The sequence below is a fragment of the Corapipo altera genome, unplaced genomic scaffold (genome assembly GCF_003945725.1).
Source record: "Corapipo altera isolate COAL_440 unplaced genomic scaffold, ASM394572v1 45, whole genome shotgun sequence".
In the NCBI taxonomy this organism is placed as follows: domain Eukaryota; kingdom Metazoa; phylum Chordata; class Aves; order Passeriformes; family Pipridae; genus Corapipo; species Corapipo altera.
Window position 1 is genome coordinate 22,982,592 of NW_020884877.1, and position 19,235 is coordinate 23,001,826.

Genomic DNA, 19,235 nt, shown 5'->3' on the forward strand with positions numbered 1-19,235 from the left:
CACAATGAGTGATGGCCTTTCTCTGGACCTAAACAAGCACACAGACATCCAATCTCTGCTGGCAAGAGACCCCCTCCATCCCAGCCTCATGCTCAGGTTGACTTCCATGCCCCTGCTGCCCCAGCAGCTTCCCTAAAGTTTTGCAGGACTTTTTTTACCATCACAGCAGGAGATGGCAACTTACTGTCTGCCCTCTCCTCCACGAGGTCAGTGCTAATGCATTTCTGTGCTGAGCCTCCTCCCAGCAGGCTCCTGCCAGGGCTGGGGTGTGGTCACTGGGGACTGCCCTTCCCATACTTCATGGAAGCGTATGAAAAGGCAAAGCAGGAAAAATGCGTTGGGTTGGTAAAGGGAAGAGAGCAGTGTGTGATATTTGCTTGGGGAGGGTAAACGAGGGTTGCACAAGCAAGCAGTTGGGTTGCACAATCAGAAGCAGTGGAATTATTTAACTTAAGTTCCAATGATCAACTGAGCTGCACTTTCTCAGGGGGTTTTACCCAAAACATCTTACTCCTTAATTGGGGCAAACTGAGAAAAGGCACCTGGTCCAGGAGTGCAACTCTGCTGACGTGCCCTGAGCTGTGCCTTGGCTCATCCTTCAGTGGGAGGGAAGGGGGTCACAAAATCATTTGAGGGGGATTGAAATGGTGTGTTGTGAAGAAATCAGCAGCAGCTCAAACTTCAGGACAGAGAAATAAATTGAGAAGAGGCTGCAAGTGCTTCGAACAAACCTTCAGACTTGCCAGGAATCTGCTAACTACCTTTAATGGTTGGCAGCAGCTCCAGTCCACTGTAGGGGTGAACCCAAAACCCTCTGAGCCAAGGATTACAGCCATTCCTCATTCTCCATCTGCAAAGCAATCATGTGGCTGAGGACACCAAGGGACTTAGTGACAAAGTAGCTACAAGGAACAGATACTTTCAGGTGGCTCAATAAACAAGCACTCCCTTGTCAATGCGCTGCAGCCTCACCCTTAAAGAACACATCAAAATCCGTAGAATCATTTAGGTTGGAAAAGACTCCTAAGATCATAAAGTCCAACTGCTAACCCAACACTGCCAAGTTCACCACAAAACTATGTCCATAAGTGACACGTCTATGTATTTTAAATACCTCCACTGTGACTCAGCCACTTCCTTGGGCAGCCTGTTCCATGAAAGTGTTTTTCCTAATATCTTATGTAAACCTCCCTTGGTGTCACCTAAGGCCCTTGTCCCATCACTTGTTACTTGGGAGGAGAGAACGCCTCACTGCAACCTCCTTTCAGCTGGTCGTAGAGAGCAATAAGGTGTCCCCTGAGCCTTTTTTCTCCAGACAATACTCACAGCTCCCTCAGCCACTCCATGTAGCACTTATGTTCCAGAGTCTTCATCAGCTCCATTGCCCATCTCTGGACACACTCCAGCACCTCAGTGTCCTTCCTGGGGGCAGAGGCCCAAAATACAGGATTCAAGGTGTAGCCTCACTGATGCCTGGTACAGGGGAACAATCACTGCCCTGGTCCTGCTGGTCACACTATTGCTAATACAAGCCACGATGACATTGGCCTTCTTGGCCACCTGGGCACACTAGTGGCTCAGCTGGATGTTTACCAGCACCCCCAGGTCCTTTTCTGCTGTGCAGCTTTCCAGCCACTCTGCTCTCAGCCTGTAGTGCTGCCTCCTCTGGCTGTTGTTTATTGTCTTGTACAGCAGTAGCCAGATTAAGTTCGAGCTGGGATTTGGCCCCCCAAATTTTCTGCCTGCATAACCTCACAACATTTCTGTAGTTCTCCTGAGTTGCTGCTCCTTTTTCCAAATGTCACAAACTCTCCTCTTTTTCCTGAGCTCCAGCCCAAAGCTCTGTCCAGCCAAGTCAGTCTTCTTCCCCACTGGCTCCTCTTTCGGCACACAGGGACAACCTATACCTGCGCCTCTAAAATTTCCTTCTCGAAGCATGTCCAGCCCTCCTGGACTCCTTTACCCTTCAGAACTGCCTCCCAAAGGACTCAGTCAGTCAGTCTCCTGAACAGATCAAAGTCTGCCCTCTGGAAGACCAAGGCAGCCATTCTGCTGACTCCCCTCCTTACTTCTCTGAGGCTCCATTATTTCATGATTGCTGTGCCCAAGACAACCATCGCATCACCCACAAGTTCCCCATCACAAGAGCCAGGAGACTGAGAACATTATTTTCTTCTGCTCCTGTATTTCAATTGCATTCCCCAAAACTTTTGCCTTCTGCCATGCTCCTCCCTGCAGCAAAGTGCAGTGGCCTGTGCTGGCACTCCCAAATGTGCAAGTCTTGGCACCAAGGCCCATATTTGTGTATTTTCCAAGGAGATCAACAGGTGGTCAGATCTGGACAGTGAGTGCCTGGAGGCACGAGCCATTGCTGGGAGAAGACAACTTCTCCAAGGGAGCTCTGTGCATCTGGCAGTGGTTGGCAATAAGCCAACCACAGCTCTATCCTGGCCTTATGCCATATAACCTGAGCAACAGCACAAGGACTTCGTAAAACCCAGTTGCAGGGTATGGAGAGTTGTGCTCCAGAGGCGAGGAAGGCGAGTGCCCAGCCTCCTCTGATCCAACCCATGCTGCCTGGTGCTCCTGAGGGCAGGGAGACCTCCACCCATGCAGACAGGCCTCTGCATGAGTCTTGCACAAACTGCCAGAATGACCTACTTCTGCATCTGTGGGATGTCCCTCTCCTCAGCTCCTGCAAACGGTTTGGAAAGGACTGACCATTTTTAAGCACATGTCAGTGAAATCCAGCTCCCCAGCTTAGGTTGTCTAACACAAGATTTGCTATGCCTCAGACTTCAGAGCTTTTCCAAACCCCTCAGGACTGTAAGGCTAATTTAGGCCAGCTTCTGGAGTTTTACAAGGCCCAGATGGGGTACTACACTGTTCATTCTCTCTTCCCATTCTTAAAACCCCAGGTACCTGGCACTGCTTGAGAAAACACATGGAATGTGCTCTGGGAAGAAGCCAGGGTCACTGGGCAAGGCTAGACCCTTCCTCCTAATGCTTTGGCACACAGCAGAGTCAAAAAACACACTGTCACCACAGGAGCAAAATGGTCCATTGGCAGCAGGGAGAGCCATCACTGCTCCTCACTCCCTCAATGCAGCAGGGTCCCTGGGCTGGCATGGTGACTCGGTGACAGCCAGGAGTGCCAGGGCAAAGGCGCCATCAGTGGGGGCTGCTGATGCTGTGATGGGTCTGAGCTAAACAAGACTATTGCTTGTATGAAACAACCCAAAAATATTTTCAAACTTTACTCTCTAGTTAGAGAGTAAAAAGGACAGATCAAATAACCTTCCTGCAGAGGGTGAGAGGACAGTTTAACTAGCAGTGCCTTATCCAGCATGGCCAGATCCAGTGTGTCCTGCTGGTGCTTATGCACTATGACACTTGTATGTATTTCTCTGTCTAGGAATAGTCACACCAAAAGCCTCCCATACAAAATCTGAATCTCCTGTGCTCTCCTGGCTTCCTTGCACCCACCACAAGGTATTTGAGGACCTTTTACCTTGATCAGATCATCAAGATAAAAGTCATACCTCCAGGGTCTGATTTCATTAGTGTAGAGCACAGCTTCACTACAGGTTTTTAAGTTGTGGTGAGTTGTTATTCCCCCAGGGTAACACACAAGTGCTTGAGCGCTCAGGTTCCTCAGACAATTCAAACTCAAGTTCTTCTCCATTTACTTGGTACCAGGCACAGAGACCTGTGCAATTCCCAGCACCCCTTCACTTCCCCAAACACTTCATCACCCAAATTTCCACTGCCACATATTTTAAAACCTCTGCTGTTCTCTTCACAAGCCTCAGAACACAGGCATCTTTTGAAGCCCTTACTCCTTGAGTTCCACGCCTTTGCACAACCATCAACTCTCAAACAGTAAACGGCTTTCCAGTTTGCAATGTCACAAGTATCCCCTAAAATCATGACTTCCCAAGACTAGCATCCAAAAATTGACTGCCTGCCAGTCACACTGGCACTCATAGACTGGTGCCCGTAGGAAACAGCCAGCCCACCACATGCCTTCTAATACATGAAACCACAGAAGGGCAGGTATAAGACCAAATCATTTAGAAGCACAGGCTGGAGTGAGGAGCTGTGTTGGATAATGAATCTACTTTAATATTTCTCCCCCAAGATGACACCCAACTTCCACTTATTCTAGGGCAAACTCAAAAGGTTTTATTTTAATTTTTTTTTTTTAGCAAATTCTATCACGTAAATGTTAACAAAAAACATCTGTACAATTGCCATGATACACTCAAAAGTGAAACAAATAAGATATAAATACAGATATGGATGTAACATGACAAAAGCGGAAAAAATAGAAAAAAATACATGCGCATGAACACGGTGCCAACAAAGTCATTTCTCATGGCTGGCATTTTTCAGAGCGTTTTTTACTTCCCATTTAAAACATTGTTAGCAACGTCCTGTGTATACTACAAAGGTCTAGGTTTCTGTCCCTTAATATGTAATATTATGCTTGATAAATAAAGGGGTGGGGAGAAAAGGTTTTGATGACAAAGATGCAAGTTACATTACTTATACAGGTTATTGGTAAGCTAGTAATAAGCATTAAAAAGACAGTCTTGTATTGTATTGTAATCCAGGCAAGCACACATAGTGTACCTTAAGAAAGCCACATGCCTCGATATTTCTGAACTACATGAGAACTACAGTACGTAGACCTGTGGGGCGGATGGAGCCTGTATTTGCCCATGCCCACGGAGCACTGGTGCAGCCAATGGCAGAAAAAACATCCACATCTGAGATTTCGGCAACCTTGCAGCCAAGAGCTGCTCTCTGCTGAGAGTTTTCTCCCATTCAGATTTTTAAAGCATGGTGGGCAAAGAAAATACACTTTTTTCCTTTTTTTTTAACCTCTTTTTTTTTTCCTCTTTTTTTTTTTTTGGTTTTTTTTTTTAAAGGTTACGAAAAATTGAAGCCCTGCATAATGGACAGCAAGAAAAAAAAAAAAAAGGCAGCTGCAGTAAGTGGCTACTGCCAGGAGAACGTGAACACAAGCTTCACCGGTGCGGTGAGACACTGCAGCATGCAGACCTTCCTCTGCAAGCCTGCGTGGACACTGTGATTTGTAGCCAGAGAGACCTTTATGCTTGCTGAAGAGAAAACAAAATGATTGTACAGCTTGTTGAAGTCAAAACCGGAGATCAGAGAGGTGACATTCAGAGCTAGCCCTTTGAGTACTTCAAAGGAAACACAGAATAAAAATTGGGTCATGTTCAACATACTAAACAACTTTACTATGTACATTATACGCAATGATTTATAAATACCTAAAGCAGAATGCTCCCTACTGTATACAGGTATAACACACTTCTAGAGTACTCAAAGGATGAACAGTCCTCAACTGACTCACGTAACGAAATTAAGTAGCACATTAATGAGCATCTGTTGACAAACAGAACTGAATTTGATTCAGAAAGTAAGGCCTGATTCTACCATGTGCAGCCCCAGGGGTGCCAATGACATCGGAGAGCGCGGGCTGGTCGCTGCCTGCAGCAGGTCACACACCTTTGCAAGGACGAGCTGTCAACTCCGACTGAGGTGTCATGTCAGGGACGTTACAGTGCGTTCACTCTCAGTGCATACTAACAGGATTTTATAAAATATATAAAATCATTTGAAAAGGAATTCAATTCCTGGAGATTTGCTACAGTGTGCCATTCAAAGAAAAAAAAAAACCAAACCAACAAACAGCAAACGATGATGGACCAAGCTCCATCACAGCTGGGAGGGACTAACACCACCTGGTCAACTGTGCTGACCTTCTGAACCCCAGAACTGGAACAGAAGATGCTGAACTGAGATGGGGAGAAAGAAAGGCATAAATACTAAGCAGTTAGAAGTACAAATTAAAAAAAAAAAAAAAAAAACAAAAAACCAAAAACACCCCCAAAAAGCCTAACCCACTACTAAAAATTCAAACAAGACAGCTAACTGCTGCCAACAAGTCAGCTGAATATTTCCTCAAAAGGAAAAATAAATTTGTGTTAAAATAAAATTTGAATAATTCAAAAAAATTTTAAAAAGAGCATTCTGACAAGCATATTGAAAGATGTTGAAAAGAAATGGTCCACAGAAAGGGAGACACAAACTATGGAGCAGCCAATCCTTCCTTTACTGAGGACAGCTTTTCTGAGCCTGCAGAATCCCACACACCAGGACTGCACACAGTTTCTCCTGCCATAGTATTAGTTGTTGGGAAAGATGAGGGAACTAGCCCTGCAGCCAGAAAAAGCCTGGACATGTATAAATCAGGAGGTGGTCACCTTCTCTGCTCTCATGTGAGCAGGAAAAGGGACCAACAAGCTTTGCAGCCCAATCCCTCCTGAGATGAGTACTGGGAGAGGAGCTGGCACCAAGCATCAGCTCCCAGCATAGCTCCTCAGGGATGGGGCTGAGACACAGAGGGATGAACTGATGGAAGGGGCTTTACCCTTCCCTGCTGCAGTAATGGAAAGTCTCATGTTCTCAGTATGTTCCCAAGGTGTCCCTTCAGCTCCCCAAAGCGGAAATGGAGGAAGCAGGAGAAACTCCAAGGCACTGAGAGCAGCCAGGGAACATACATCCATCACCACAGCTGCAGCCATAAGCTGCATGTCCACCATCCTCTTGCATCACTGGCACTGGGGATAAAACCCAGTTGTGATCTGCTGCAGGTTTGGGGTGGGCATGCCCATCAGCCAGGATCCAGCCCAGGGCCAAACACAGCACTAATCAACAACATCCTACTTTCCCGGGTTACAGGCAGAGCCAGGGGAGCTCCCCCTTTGCAAACAGAAGGGTCTTTATTTGGGAAAGGGTGGTGCTGAATGTTATTTGACTGCTGCTGGTTTGCCTCTGACCTGGTCTGTGTCATCAGGCTGCAAAAGGATTTGCCCTGCTGCACCCTCACCAGAGCACCCTGCTGACAGCAGTGCCCATCAAGGGCCCTCTGCACTGCTCCAAAATGCAGAGCACCCTGCAGGCCTATGTGTCGGGATGGCCAGGAAGGAGGCTTCTAAGGTAGTTAACAGCACTGCAGGGTCTTCAGGCACAGGAAGGGCTGTGGCAGGCAACCAGCACTGTCCCAGTTGGTTCAGAGGTGCTTCCATGTGGTATTTCTGCTCAGATTCAGACACCCTTTCTGTCCTCTGGGATGAACATTTTGCCCAAAGCACAAAGGAGCTGTGGGGACAAAGCCACTCACCACCCAGCACCACTGGGTCAGTCAGAGCAGCAGATCAGCCCTTTGATGCTACAGACTTCAAGAAAAACATCTGGCACTGAGGTACAGCTCTGCCAGCTCCCACCGTCCACCCATGAACACACACAGAGCCTAACCCAATCCCCACCCACCTAACTCCACCATCTATTCGCAGACATCAGTCCCAGAACTGGGTCTCAGGTTCCCTTTGGGGAGTAAGAAGTAACCTGGAGAGTCTTTTAAGCATATGAAAGAGCCAAATGGGTTGAGAGGGGAGAAATATTTACACAGTCAATGAAAGGAGCAAAATCCCAGCTGTTACGCACAGCACAGCTGGCTGGAGAGAGATCAGCCCATCCAGGGTCTGTCAGAACTATGTACAAAAACTCAGGTGTTTATAAAGAACCTACTTTTTCATTACTCACTTGGTATCTCTCAGTATTAAAGCATCTGAGGCTGAAATCACAGCCACATCTGCAAAGATCTCCCCATGAAGAGCCCTGCAAGTCAGGCAAGCTGCAACAGGGAGCACAAAACAGGAACACAAGACTTGTAAGAAGAGGAGAACCTAGCCAGAATGGCTGCGGAGAGAGAGCAGGTAACTAGCACACAGAAACCAAAACGGGATAAAGTAAACCAACAAGATTTGTTTGACTTTTACATGTGTCCGGCTTCTTGGACTCAGTGTTGGAACGCTAACCTAAACATATTTCTGAGATTTCAGCAGGCTATACCAATATGTTTAAGTCCTGTCGTTCACTTTTAATGAAGACTGCAACACAGACCTTGCTTCCTTTACATTCAATACCAGTAAGATTCTACAGAAAAGCTTTTAAGGGACTAAAATACTGATTGCAATAAATATCTGCATGGCCTCCTTAAGCTGATGGAGCGCGCCAGTGAAGAGTAGCAGAAAGGTCTCTGAGAGGCACCGTTGATTGCTTCTAAGTCTACACATATGTCCACATATCTCCATTAACTGTGCGTTGAAACATCTGAAGAGGAACTGCTGTTGCTGTTGGTGGTCTGGGCCCTCTTTATATACAAGTTTAGTAGCTTCATCTGAAAGAAACAAACAAACATCAGGAGAAAATGCCAGGAAAAACAGGTGGGTACAAACTGACTGCAAATCTAAAAGCTCGTCTTCTGTGGCAAGCTCACTTTTGAGTGAGTTGACACTGGGCACTCTGGAGGAAAAACAGAAGCAAAACTGACCATATTTCAGAACAGAGGCAGGAGGGTATGCCCAGTCCAACTGAAGTTACAGACACATTTAATGGGATTTAGAAAAACCTCTTGCATTTCACTTCAGCAGCCAGCAAGCAGTTCACAGACTCAATCCTGCAGTCTGATTAGGTCAAGCAGGATTCCCACAGAGGTCAGTAGGATTGCAGGCACACTGGTGATCCAAGAGTCATAGGTCCCTCCTAGGAAACACCTTGAACTCTCTGTGCTTTATAAAATGTTCATTTTCAAAGACATTGTATCTTCACCAACTTGGTACATCTAGTAAAACTGCAGTTATTATGGCTATATACTTCCTTTCCATGGGTTTGTTTTCTTTTTCCGCCTTGCCACCCTAACTCCAGATCCTGTAATGACTCATGCTCACATTTAACTTTAGACATGCAGGCAGTCTGTATAAACCCAGAAGAATTACTCACATGTTTATAGTTAGTTATGTGGTGGAGTAAGTCCATGGCACCAAGGATACTGGGATAATAAAGCCTCTACAATATTTTATAGGGGAATTTCCTAACAGCCCAAATGTAATGAGGCAAACCTCAGCACCCATAGCTGTCTCTTTCCAGAGCAATTTGGAGGCACAAGTAATTTGTTTAAGGACAAGACAACTCAACACAAAAATAAAATCCAAGTGTCTCAGTCTCAGGTTGTTTTGCCCTACATCACACTTCCTACCAATGAAAGAAATTATTGCTTCAAAATGACAGAATGAAGCCCTCTGATCTAAATAGCTATTCACATACAGAGATCTATTTCAGAAACAAAAAATACAGAATTCATCTTAAAATTGCATAGAAATCTTGTGTATGATGACTTCAGACAGGAGAAAAAAATTTTATGATGGCTTCTCAAGCAGTTCTGAAAAGCAAGCAAACACCACTCGCTTCAACACAAAAGGCCAGCTCTTCTCTGAAGGACAGAACTGAATTAAGGGCATGGTTTCACTTGCAGCATCAGATCAGAATCTGAATTTTGCAGCTAGCCTGACTTCAGGGCACAAAGTCCTTTGAAGGGTCACTTGAGTTTGCTGCTGCCCAGAAGAAAAGGGACCCATGTGCAGTGCTATTAAGAGTGAAGCTTCACCTACATGTCTACCAGCCCTAATCAAAACATGCTGCTGAGAGGGCCTGCTCTCCCACCATCCTTGCCATGCATTCCCATCACTCTCTGCACCAGGTTAGCTGTGCAGCCACAGGGCAGACTGAAAGGTATTTAATTTGTATTGCAGATCTGGTTTTCAGCCAGAGCAGCAGCTGATCCAACACACTGCACAGTCGCCCCTGGATGCAACACCAAAGGGGCAAGGCAAACATGGCTGGAGTGGGAAGGACCTGCTCAGTGGCAGCTTGCAGTTAAATCAAGGATCAAATGAAACCAATCTCCGAACCCCATCAAAATTTTCTTAGTGGGATTTCAAATGCTCACACTGCTGAAGTGTTGTGCTGCTCTAGCGGTATTTGTCAGGGTGAGATAAAATTTAACAGAGTACAGGGAACTTGACCCAGAGCTGCAGTGAAACCACTTTTCTTGCAGCTAGTAATAGCCAGCAGAACAGTTTGCAGTATCAAAACATCAGACACACATTACTCCTGTACCTTGCTTCCTGTGAGTTGTGCGAGATGAGGTTTCAGTTCTTCTCCAATTACTGAATAAATTGCCACTAGGCAAAACACGCTGGCTTTACGGACACTGCTCTCTGTGTTATCATAGCCCTAGGAAACAAGACAAAAGGGTCAGAAGACAAACAGCACTCCCCAACATCCTTCCTGAGCAATATACTACAGAGCTGATGTCCATTTTGTAAGTGTGGTTGACCTTTCTACTGACATATCAACAGAAAGGCCCTGCTTTCTGTTACAAGTTTGCTACCTGAATACTTGAAGAGCAAGAGAATGCAATCACCCAGTACATCCTATCTGCTCCTTCTGTTATTACTTACTGCTGTCCTAGGTTATTAATATCTTGTTATTTACAGCATTAAATAATAATTTAATGTTATTTAATGTTAAACACACAGTTTCCTAACGTGAGCTTGGAAATCTGTCAGATATACACACTTCTGTGTTCAGTTCAGACAACCATGTGCTATCCTGGATGGCCAGGGTTTCTTGGAGAGGAGCCTACCTATAAGGTAGGAAATACCACAGGAAAGAACATGCTAAAAGACCCCTGCACGTGTGCTGATCTCTGGCAGTTTGAGCAGAGTTTAGGCCAGCCACCAGGTCACTGAGCAGCTGGTGACATCAGTCCCAAACTTGGGCAAAGATTCATCACTCAGCAGCCATCCCATCCCATCCCATCCCAACCCATCCCATCCCATCCCATGAGAAACATAGACATCACTTTAGCCTATGGGATGCTGGCTCCTCTGGATGCCGGGTGATCTCTGGCACGAAAGCCAGAGGAGGGATGCAGCATAGCTGGGCTGTTCTAGCTGCAGGGCCAAAGTACAGCTCATACTGCTGCTGTCTGACACTCCTTGCCTGTTCACCGCTCTTGCAGTACCCTCCACTTGGGAAACAAGCATAATGGTGATACTCTCCACATGCAGACCTTAAGCCAGGATCCCAAAATACTTCCCAAATGTAAGGAGTTCTTCGATCACTGTGAGTTTCTAAGGTAAGGAAATATCACTGACAAACTAGGCTCTGAAACAAGAACCATTTAGAGACATGGAAGCAATTTAAGAAGACATGACAGCCTTTTTAAAGACATGCTGCTCCCAAACTTTTCCAGTGCAGCAAAGCTTTACTGTTCATGTTGTTGTCTCCAACAATTACGGTTAAAACCATTTTACAACAAAAGTTTAGATCAATACAGAATTGTCCAATTCCCAGAAGCTGATAATTAAGAAAAGAATTGCAAGAGCTGACACTACAAAATTGGGATGAATACTAGGATGCATAAGGGGAATTTCTGACTTTGCTCTTGTCCTTCCAGCATTTTATGCTCATCCCAAAGGCTTCTTTATCCCAGTTCTCCATGGAAGTCTTACCCACACAAACATGTCTTCTCTTTCACACTGACCGATTTGTTACTGTAACAATCTCTCCCCTATAGACACACATAATCTCTTTCCTCCTTCACTGCCTCTTCCCTTATTTTCTTCTTGCTTGCAGCCTCATCCCAACCACCGGCACCACCAGCTGCTTGTGCAGTGAACCAGAAGACAACATGCTACAGCCAATGTTCAAAACTAAATTCACAATGTAAAACCAAGCCCTAGCCCTGACAAAAACACAGCTCCCCACCCAGCCTGAGAGGGTTATGAAAAAGAGGCTGAATGAAGTCAGCGGGTAGTTTCAGAGAGGCAAGAAGAAAGGAGCAGCCTGCCTGCTGGGATTCAAATTCAACTGCAAAGTACCATCAAAGCACAGAATAGCTCAGCAGAATTCAAGGGAACTACAAGACGTACAGAGACAGCATAAAATGTTGTTAACCCCTACTCTCACATTTATTACATGGCTGCTACTGGCTTATTTAGGACTCAGGCCAAGTCATCTAACTGTGGAATATACACATAGGACCCTGAGTTTTCTTTTCCTTAACACTAAAAATGTCAAAAACTCAAATACAAAAACGTTAATTTACCAAAAATTAAGGGTTTAAAACTTTAATTTACCAAAATCTGGCTCCAGAAGATCCAACATTTTCTCTTAGGTCACAGACCTAACAAATTACTCAATTTTGTTTGTGCTCAGGAGCAGTGACATAGGATTCTGTACCTGTAACAACCCAGGAATGATATCAGGTAGGAGTTGATGCAACGATTCCTTGGAAATCCTCTCAATGACTTTTGTCTGCATTTTGATGGCAGCCAAGTTAATTGGATAATCTGCAGTCTGAATGATGGGGCAAAGCACCTTGATGCACTGCTCAGGGTGGATGGAACTCGCCAGCGTGGAAGCAGCTTCTTCGGCAGCTCTGACGACCTAAAATGAAAGTAGAGTAAACCCTTATGTTAATGAGGTCACACTTGACAGCCAGCACCACTGGAGTGTGCTGGGAATGACTGCCAGGATATGCTTGGCCATGTTCATTAACAGATCTGCAGGAGGCTCTACCGAGTGGTGACCGACTCCGAGAATTCACATCCTTTGCCTCCAGTGACATCTTTATTCCAGCCAGTGGCAAGATGTCCATCCTGCCTAATGTAACCGTGTCATAAGTTGTGCCTACTTTGAAAAAATCATCTGTCACCTAAGACAGATAGGCACTCCCATCCCAAGAGAAGCAGGAGGATGACATCTCTCCAGCCACTGTCAAAGAACCTAAACCCACTAGCTTAAACTTATACAAAATTTATCTTCTTAAACACCACCCTGCATGGCACTCTTGCACCTTTTAGTATCTCACCTGTCAAGTGCTTGGGTGCCCAAGCTGAGACATCTACAGCTACACAGGGGTGTCCCTGCCATTTCCCAAATAGACTATGCTGTATTCAAAACCAGGCTACAGACACAAACAGGCTTTAGGGTGTCCCTGACCAGGCAGCTGCACTCTCAGAACATGTAAGTGGGATCACTATACAAAATAGCAGGAAGAACAAGTGGAAACAGCAGTAGCACTCACCTTTTGCAACTAGCCCATACTGTAAAGCAGTCACACAGAGCAAGGGAGATCCTAAATTCAACTCTATTCTTCCATCAAGGGAAGGCACATTAACAACTTTCACTCTTCCCCAGCAGGTAGGACAGCTAGTTCAAAGAGGAAAGACCCAAATCTGGTCTCTCCTCCCATGAGAATTTATTCATTTTACATTCTGCAGTAATTGGATAAAAAAGAACAGGATGGGAAGGCAGGTTTTCTTTTTTTCAAGTGTCTGTGCTAATTGCCAGGCAACAAAATGAAGCTTTCTCTTGGTTGCACTCTTCCTGGCCACAAATAACACACCTTTTGCTCCTCATGTTCTTGCTACAATACAAAAGATGGAGGATGCTTTCGCCCCTGTGTTCAGGGCTTACTTTTAAGGAAGGGTAAATTATGAGTGAACAGAGATGCCTCAGTGGGCAGACTTAAATCCAACACTTCAGTTTTAAGAAGAAAGAAGCATTCACAAATCCTCATGTTTAGGATCTCCCAGTTGGCCCCAGGCAGTCCCTAACCCTGAGACCAGGAGCATTAATACAGCCTTTCAAGGCATCCCCTCTTTCCTGACTGTGTGGGATGGTCAGGTGCCCAGCACTGGTTCTCTGACTCCTCCTAAACTGAGCTACTTGAAGCTGTCTGAAGTCAATGTTTTGCAACCAGCACTAGTAAATCTGTCCCAGGTGAACCACAAAAATGTAAATAAATCAAGCCATCACTATCACTTAGACTGAAGCCATATCTGCTGAATTTGCCTCATTCTCCTCTTCCAAACAGTGTGATGGTATAAAACTCAGGGATTTCTGTTTGACTGAGGCAACTCATGGATGTACCTCTAGCAAAGCCTCAAAAGAAGACAAGTTTTCATTATTTTTAAGCAACTACTGTGGATAATGCGTGAATCAGTAATATTGGGAAGTTTATCTCAGGTCTCACTAGGATAAGAATGTCTCCCTGTCTGGACTATCAAACATTTTCCTGAAAGGTTTAACTGACTTTCAAGATAGCAGCAATGAACAGTGTGACCAGAAGAGATCAGCTCCATCTACAAAGCCTGATTCACCCACAGTACTAACAATAATCTTGCAGACGTGCTGACAGCTACCTCCCTAAAACAGGAATGGCACGAGACACTTGTATACCCAAGAAATAATAAAAGTCATCCACTTGACTTCTGGCATTCTCTAAAGCAGATCCAACAGTGAACGTGATCTCAGATACTTCATACAGCACAAATAATGCATGCAAGCAAGGTAGAGGCAGGATGGTGAAATAACGTGAGATCTTGACTGCTTCTGTATCAGTGCCCCATTTTCAGATAAAAAACTGTCCAAATGCTCCATTTACTTCAGGCCTTTCTCCACATTTAATTAGAATATTAAAACATATTCCAAAAAGAATGGCAATCCACAGTGTGGTCAGTACTAAAAAAATTTCATCCTGAAAGATCTGTGAATGAGAAACCATGCAGAACAAAAAGTAAGCTTTCCCACTTCCAGCAAGTTTTCCCTCTTCCAGCTATTTCTTTGCTAATTCCTCTTCAATTTCACATGTAAGAAGAATGAAAGTTAGTATTTTTTCCACATAAGTTAGTACTAGCTTAGAAGCAAGCACTATGTAATTTTGTTGGCAAAGGAGAGAAACAACCCAGTACTTAAGGGAAAGCTAACACCAAGCTTTGATACCACAGAATTGAATTGCTGGAGTGGATGAAGTCAGGAGCTCCCAGAAGGTCTCCTTTAAAGGAATCCACTTCCTGGCACTGCAGCTTCTGATGTCTGCTTTCCACAAACAATGCAGTGGACTTACAGAGAGCTCTTGCAGAGAGTATCTTGCAATCAATTTAACTACATTCACTAACAAGCCACTGGCTAAAAAGCCCCAGCTACAAATATTTGGACACAATCACTTGGGATTTTGTTTTGCAACAATGCCAAATACTGTTGGTAAATGTTTTCAAACACCCTCAGAAAGAAAAGCTTGCACATGTACCACAACACACTACGAAAAAATTAAAACCCCCCCCAGATCTTACACCCTCTTGGTTAGAAAGCAGCAGTACTTTAGTACGCACTCATGGTCAGACTCTGACCTAAAATAAACTACCGTAAAAAAAAGTAGGTAAAAACTTCAGTGAGTATTCTGTCTGGGTTTCAAGTCCATATCCTGTTTGCATACAGTTTACCATGCATATTAAGTTGAAGGTATGAGGCAAGTGCATGAGACAAAATCTTTTCTTAAAAAGCCTATTAACCAATTCCAAGCACAAGAGGCATTAAAATACAGTTGTAATTTTTCACAAAATAAGAAATGGCTCCATAGCAATAAAGATTACATGCATTTTGCATATCATAAGGTGAGCAAGGAAAGTTGTGAAGATGCAGGAATTATTTATGCCCCTGCCAGTCCTCCTTCCAGCATAGCCACCCACTTCTAGCAAGGATCTGGCCACATTTACACAGTGGTTGGGTATTTCACATCCCTTCTCCCTGCAGTGCCTTCCCTCTGAACACAGAAGGATGTATTACACATGTCCAGTATGCTTCCTGCTGACATTAGCTTGTAAATGTGACAACACCAGGGAGACTTCCAAGCCTTCCACGAGCACATCTGGCAGACAGTGCCTGCATCTCAGACACACTTCAGCAAACCCCTGAGCATATGATTAATAACATGCTGAAGTCTCACTGACATCAACAGGATTCAAAAGCATGTGCTGACATGCTTGCTTGAATCAGCCTCCATAGGTAACTAGTTCCTGGTTCCCCTGGGAAGGATGGGCAGGCGACAGGGTGTAGGAAAGGGTAGGATATCAGTGGAGAGTGAGCCAAAAAGACAAATTCATCCCTGCTGGCACAGAAAGCCAAACGCCACTGTTCTGCAATGCAAGCACCAGCCCTGTCTTTCCTTCTGGCTTTAGCAAAACATTCAGCCATTCAGATGGACTCTGCATCCCATGAGGGGAAGCACGTTCCTGAGTATTCACCCAACCCGCTCTGAATCCTGCTCACCTTGTAATGCCAGAGAAATCAGCAGCATTCCCACACACAGGACAGCACATTATCAAAAGATACCAACTGCCAGGTCATTTGGCAACAAAAACATGCAATTATAGTGAAGTTTAGCAAAGATATTTTGCCATGAGGCGCAACGCTTGTGACTTGCAAGTTGTACATACCACACAATATCAAAAAAATCAAATCTCTTTTTTAATCAGGGGTTTAACCTGATCAGCAGAGTGAAACAACCTTAAAAGGAGTGGCAGAAATTAAAAAACAGCACCAAGCAACAGGTCTTCCTCCCATCTTTGAAGGCAAGACCCACACATACACATCTGGAAGTGACAGGAATGACTCACACTAGCAGTAACACCACAGTAAGCAGTAGTTATGAAATCCAAGAAAATGAAAGGGTGTTGTTTGCTACATACTCAGACTGGGGAGCTCACTGCCACAACAGGATTAAAAGTATGACAAGTTTACAAAAGGACTAAAAAGGTCATCACACACAGAGAGTCAGGCAGAACCATTCACATGGGAAGGCTTTAGGCTTCAGACAGCTGGAAGGAGGAAGAATATCCACAAGGAAGCATCACTGTATGCTTTCTACTTGACAGTCAGTCAGGTAAGGTATCAGGTGAAGCAAGCTTTTTATCTGACCTAATAAAATTATTCTCAGGGATCTCAGAGATACAAAAGAAAACTAGCAAAGACATGAAATGATGATGGCAGTTGGAAGCAGCAGGTTCAAAAGGTGGCTATGAAGCAAGATATGAAAGACTAGAGAGAGTCCTGCAGTGCTTTAAAAACACAGACACTAAGCTGTGTTTAAGGTATGTCACAAACATGATTTTACCTCCCAGTAAAAACTTTGAGCAAACCGTGGCTTAAACTGGTTAGTTCGACATCGCTCAACACAGGGCAGGCAGCCCAAGAATGCAGATCTAGGAGATAGCTCTTGGCCTTAAAGCAGCAGGCTTTTCTCCTTTCCAAACCCTTACCTTATGCTCTACACACTGGAGACTAGATTCAGCCTGACTTCTGCTGGCATAACCTAAGCTGTGTTTGCTGGTGGGTTCCTTGAAAGACATCTGTGGTGCATTAAGACCTTTCTAGAGAGTTACACAAAAGAGAGAAATTTTTATACTTCCACCCAGTTTGCTTTAAGGAAGGAACCATATTCACATGCACAAAGCCAGAGAGGTATAGCACACAGACAGTTCACCTCTAGCAATGTCTTCCTTAATGTTGTCAAGGTGTGAGCTTCAAAGTAACAGGTTAGGCAGTCCCAGGAATATGCACATGAAAAGCTTCCTCATTTCAATGGGAGGGGATATGCTGACGTGCAGTATTAGGAACAGTGTAAACAGGACAGTAGTCACCTGTCACATATCCTTTTCTTTTAATATAAAGTACATTGGCATCAAAGCTCAACAAAATTTGCCGGACAAACTTTAGACGACAATTCCCACTGCTTTGCCTGGTTCACAATGCACTGCAGCCATGGGATCCTGTTCACTTAAGACAACCAGAACTGAGACTCCATCTCTTCCACTTAATTTCTTCTGTTCAGCTACTTCTCAGTGCATTAAGATGATGTTTGCTGCCTGATGGCTGCAGCAAGCATCTTATCTGTGGCAATATGCTCTTGGGCAATATGTAGCAGCTTTCTAAAGAGTTTTGGTAATGTCATTTCTGCTTCGAAGTGACACAAACTACTGGCAAGTAAGGAAAGAAAAATATGTCCTGACTCACCTTAGGCAGAATATGCCAGGTTCATGGGCTGCACAGGGCATCAGTGTAACAAGCTGGGATCTCAGCAAAGCAGCACCTGCACACCTAGATGAGAGCTGTACGTAGAACCTCAAGCTGGAGTGCTTTGCCATGATTATTAGTTACACTGTCTCTGTAGAAAGTTATAGAGGATGAGGCAGTGCAGGTGAAACCCCACTGAAAAGTCTTTGAGGCTTTGTACACTATTGTGAAACACGCAGAGAACCAGAGAATTTTATTAAGCAAAAGAATAAGGTTTTGCTTTGATACTTACGAGGCATGTGGCTATGTTTTTGAGCCAATTTTTGCCATCTAGAGGTGGTTACTTAAAGCCTGTATAATCTAAGCTGGAGGGGATGGAGGTTTACCAATACCCAGCCAGGCAAACTCCCATCCCTGAAGGCTTTAGTCTGATCCAGACAGGAACAAACAATTACGGACTTGGTTTCAAAGCAGGAAGTGGCCTCAGCAATGGGGAGTGCTAAGCAGATGAAAAAACAATATGATTTTTATAAGGGATTCAGAGATGAAGTAGATTAGGCTGCTTCTCCTGTGCACTAAATATTTGAAATGTGTTGAGAAATAGAGCACATAAACGTATATTATGAAACATCAATGACTGCCCAGCTGCAGTGTTTGGCAGCTTCCAGCACGGCCTATATAACAATTAATCTTCAAGACTGCGATCGTTTAGTGCTTTTCTTCTTTAGCAAGCTAAATTTTGCAGAAACCTACATAGATCGTACCATCATCAGAGGACAGTTATAAATCCTATAAAAGCCAGAGGCCAGCCTAAAAGCACCTCAGCAGATAATAAAAATTATCTATAGCTAATGGATAACTGTGATTTCTTCTTTTTCTCCCTCTTTTAGAGGGTTACAACAAAGAATGTTACATATAAATTATGCTTATGGACCTTCTAGATAATAAAATACAGAAATTAGATATCTAAGATATGGCACAGTATTTTTTCCTTACACACAGAAAATACACATCTGTTAAGTCTATAGGTTTAGTGGCAGAGAAAAACAGAATGGCAGAGACAGAAGCAGGGAATTAGCTATCCTATGATTTTTCATTTTGCAGCTGATTCCCAAGATAATGAACTATTTCTGTTTTAATATACACAGTAATAAGAAATTATCCTTATTTTGCTGGTATGAATCCGAAGCAATGTCATATCAATGGTATTGGGTCAGCAGGCAGCATCTCTCCTTAGTTATGGGTGAGTAACTACACTGGAACAAATGAGTTAATATTAACTAATTGGCAACAGAAAGATGGTTCTCTTCCAAATAACTCCAAACAAAGACTGATAAAAATCAACAAGATTTAATACCATCCACAACTTCAATTATGTTCTAATGCTCCAAAAGTAAGTGAAAGGCATTTACATGTCAACCCCCATAAATATT

General features: G+C 44.1%; 1 protein-coding gene across 13 annotated transcripts in view; it reads right to left on the minus strand.

The window, feature by feature from the left end:
• Positions 1-4,165: 4,165 nt before the first annotated feature.
• Positions 4,166-19,235, minus strand: part of CLASP1 (cytoplasmic linker associated protein 1) — a 179,079-nt gene continuing 164,009 nt past the window's right edge. For all 13 annotated transcript variants that reach the window (XM_027636825.1, XM_027636827.1, XM_027636824.1 and 10 more), the window contains 3 exons: positions 12,187-12,393; positions 10,057-10,173; positions 4,166-8,278 (listed from right to left, as the gene is read on the minus strand). In XM_027636825.1, the coding sequence (XP_027492626.1) occupies positions 8,192-8,278; positions 10,057-10,173; positions 12,187-12,393 (411 nt within the window). In that variant the 3' untranslated portion in view covers positions 4,166-8,191. The remainder of the gene's footprint in view (positions 8,279-10,056; positions 10,174-12,186; positions 12,394-19,235) is intronic.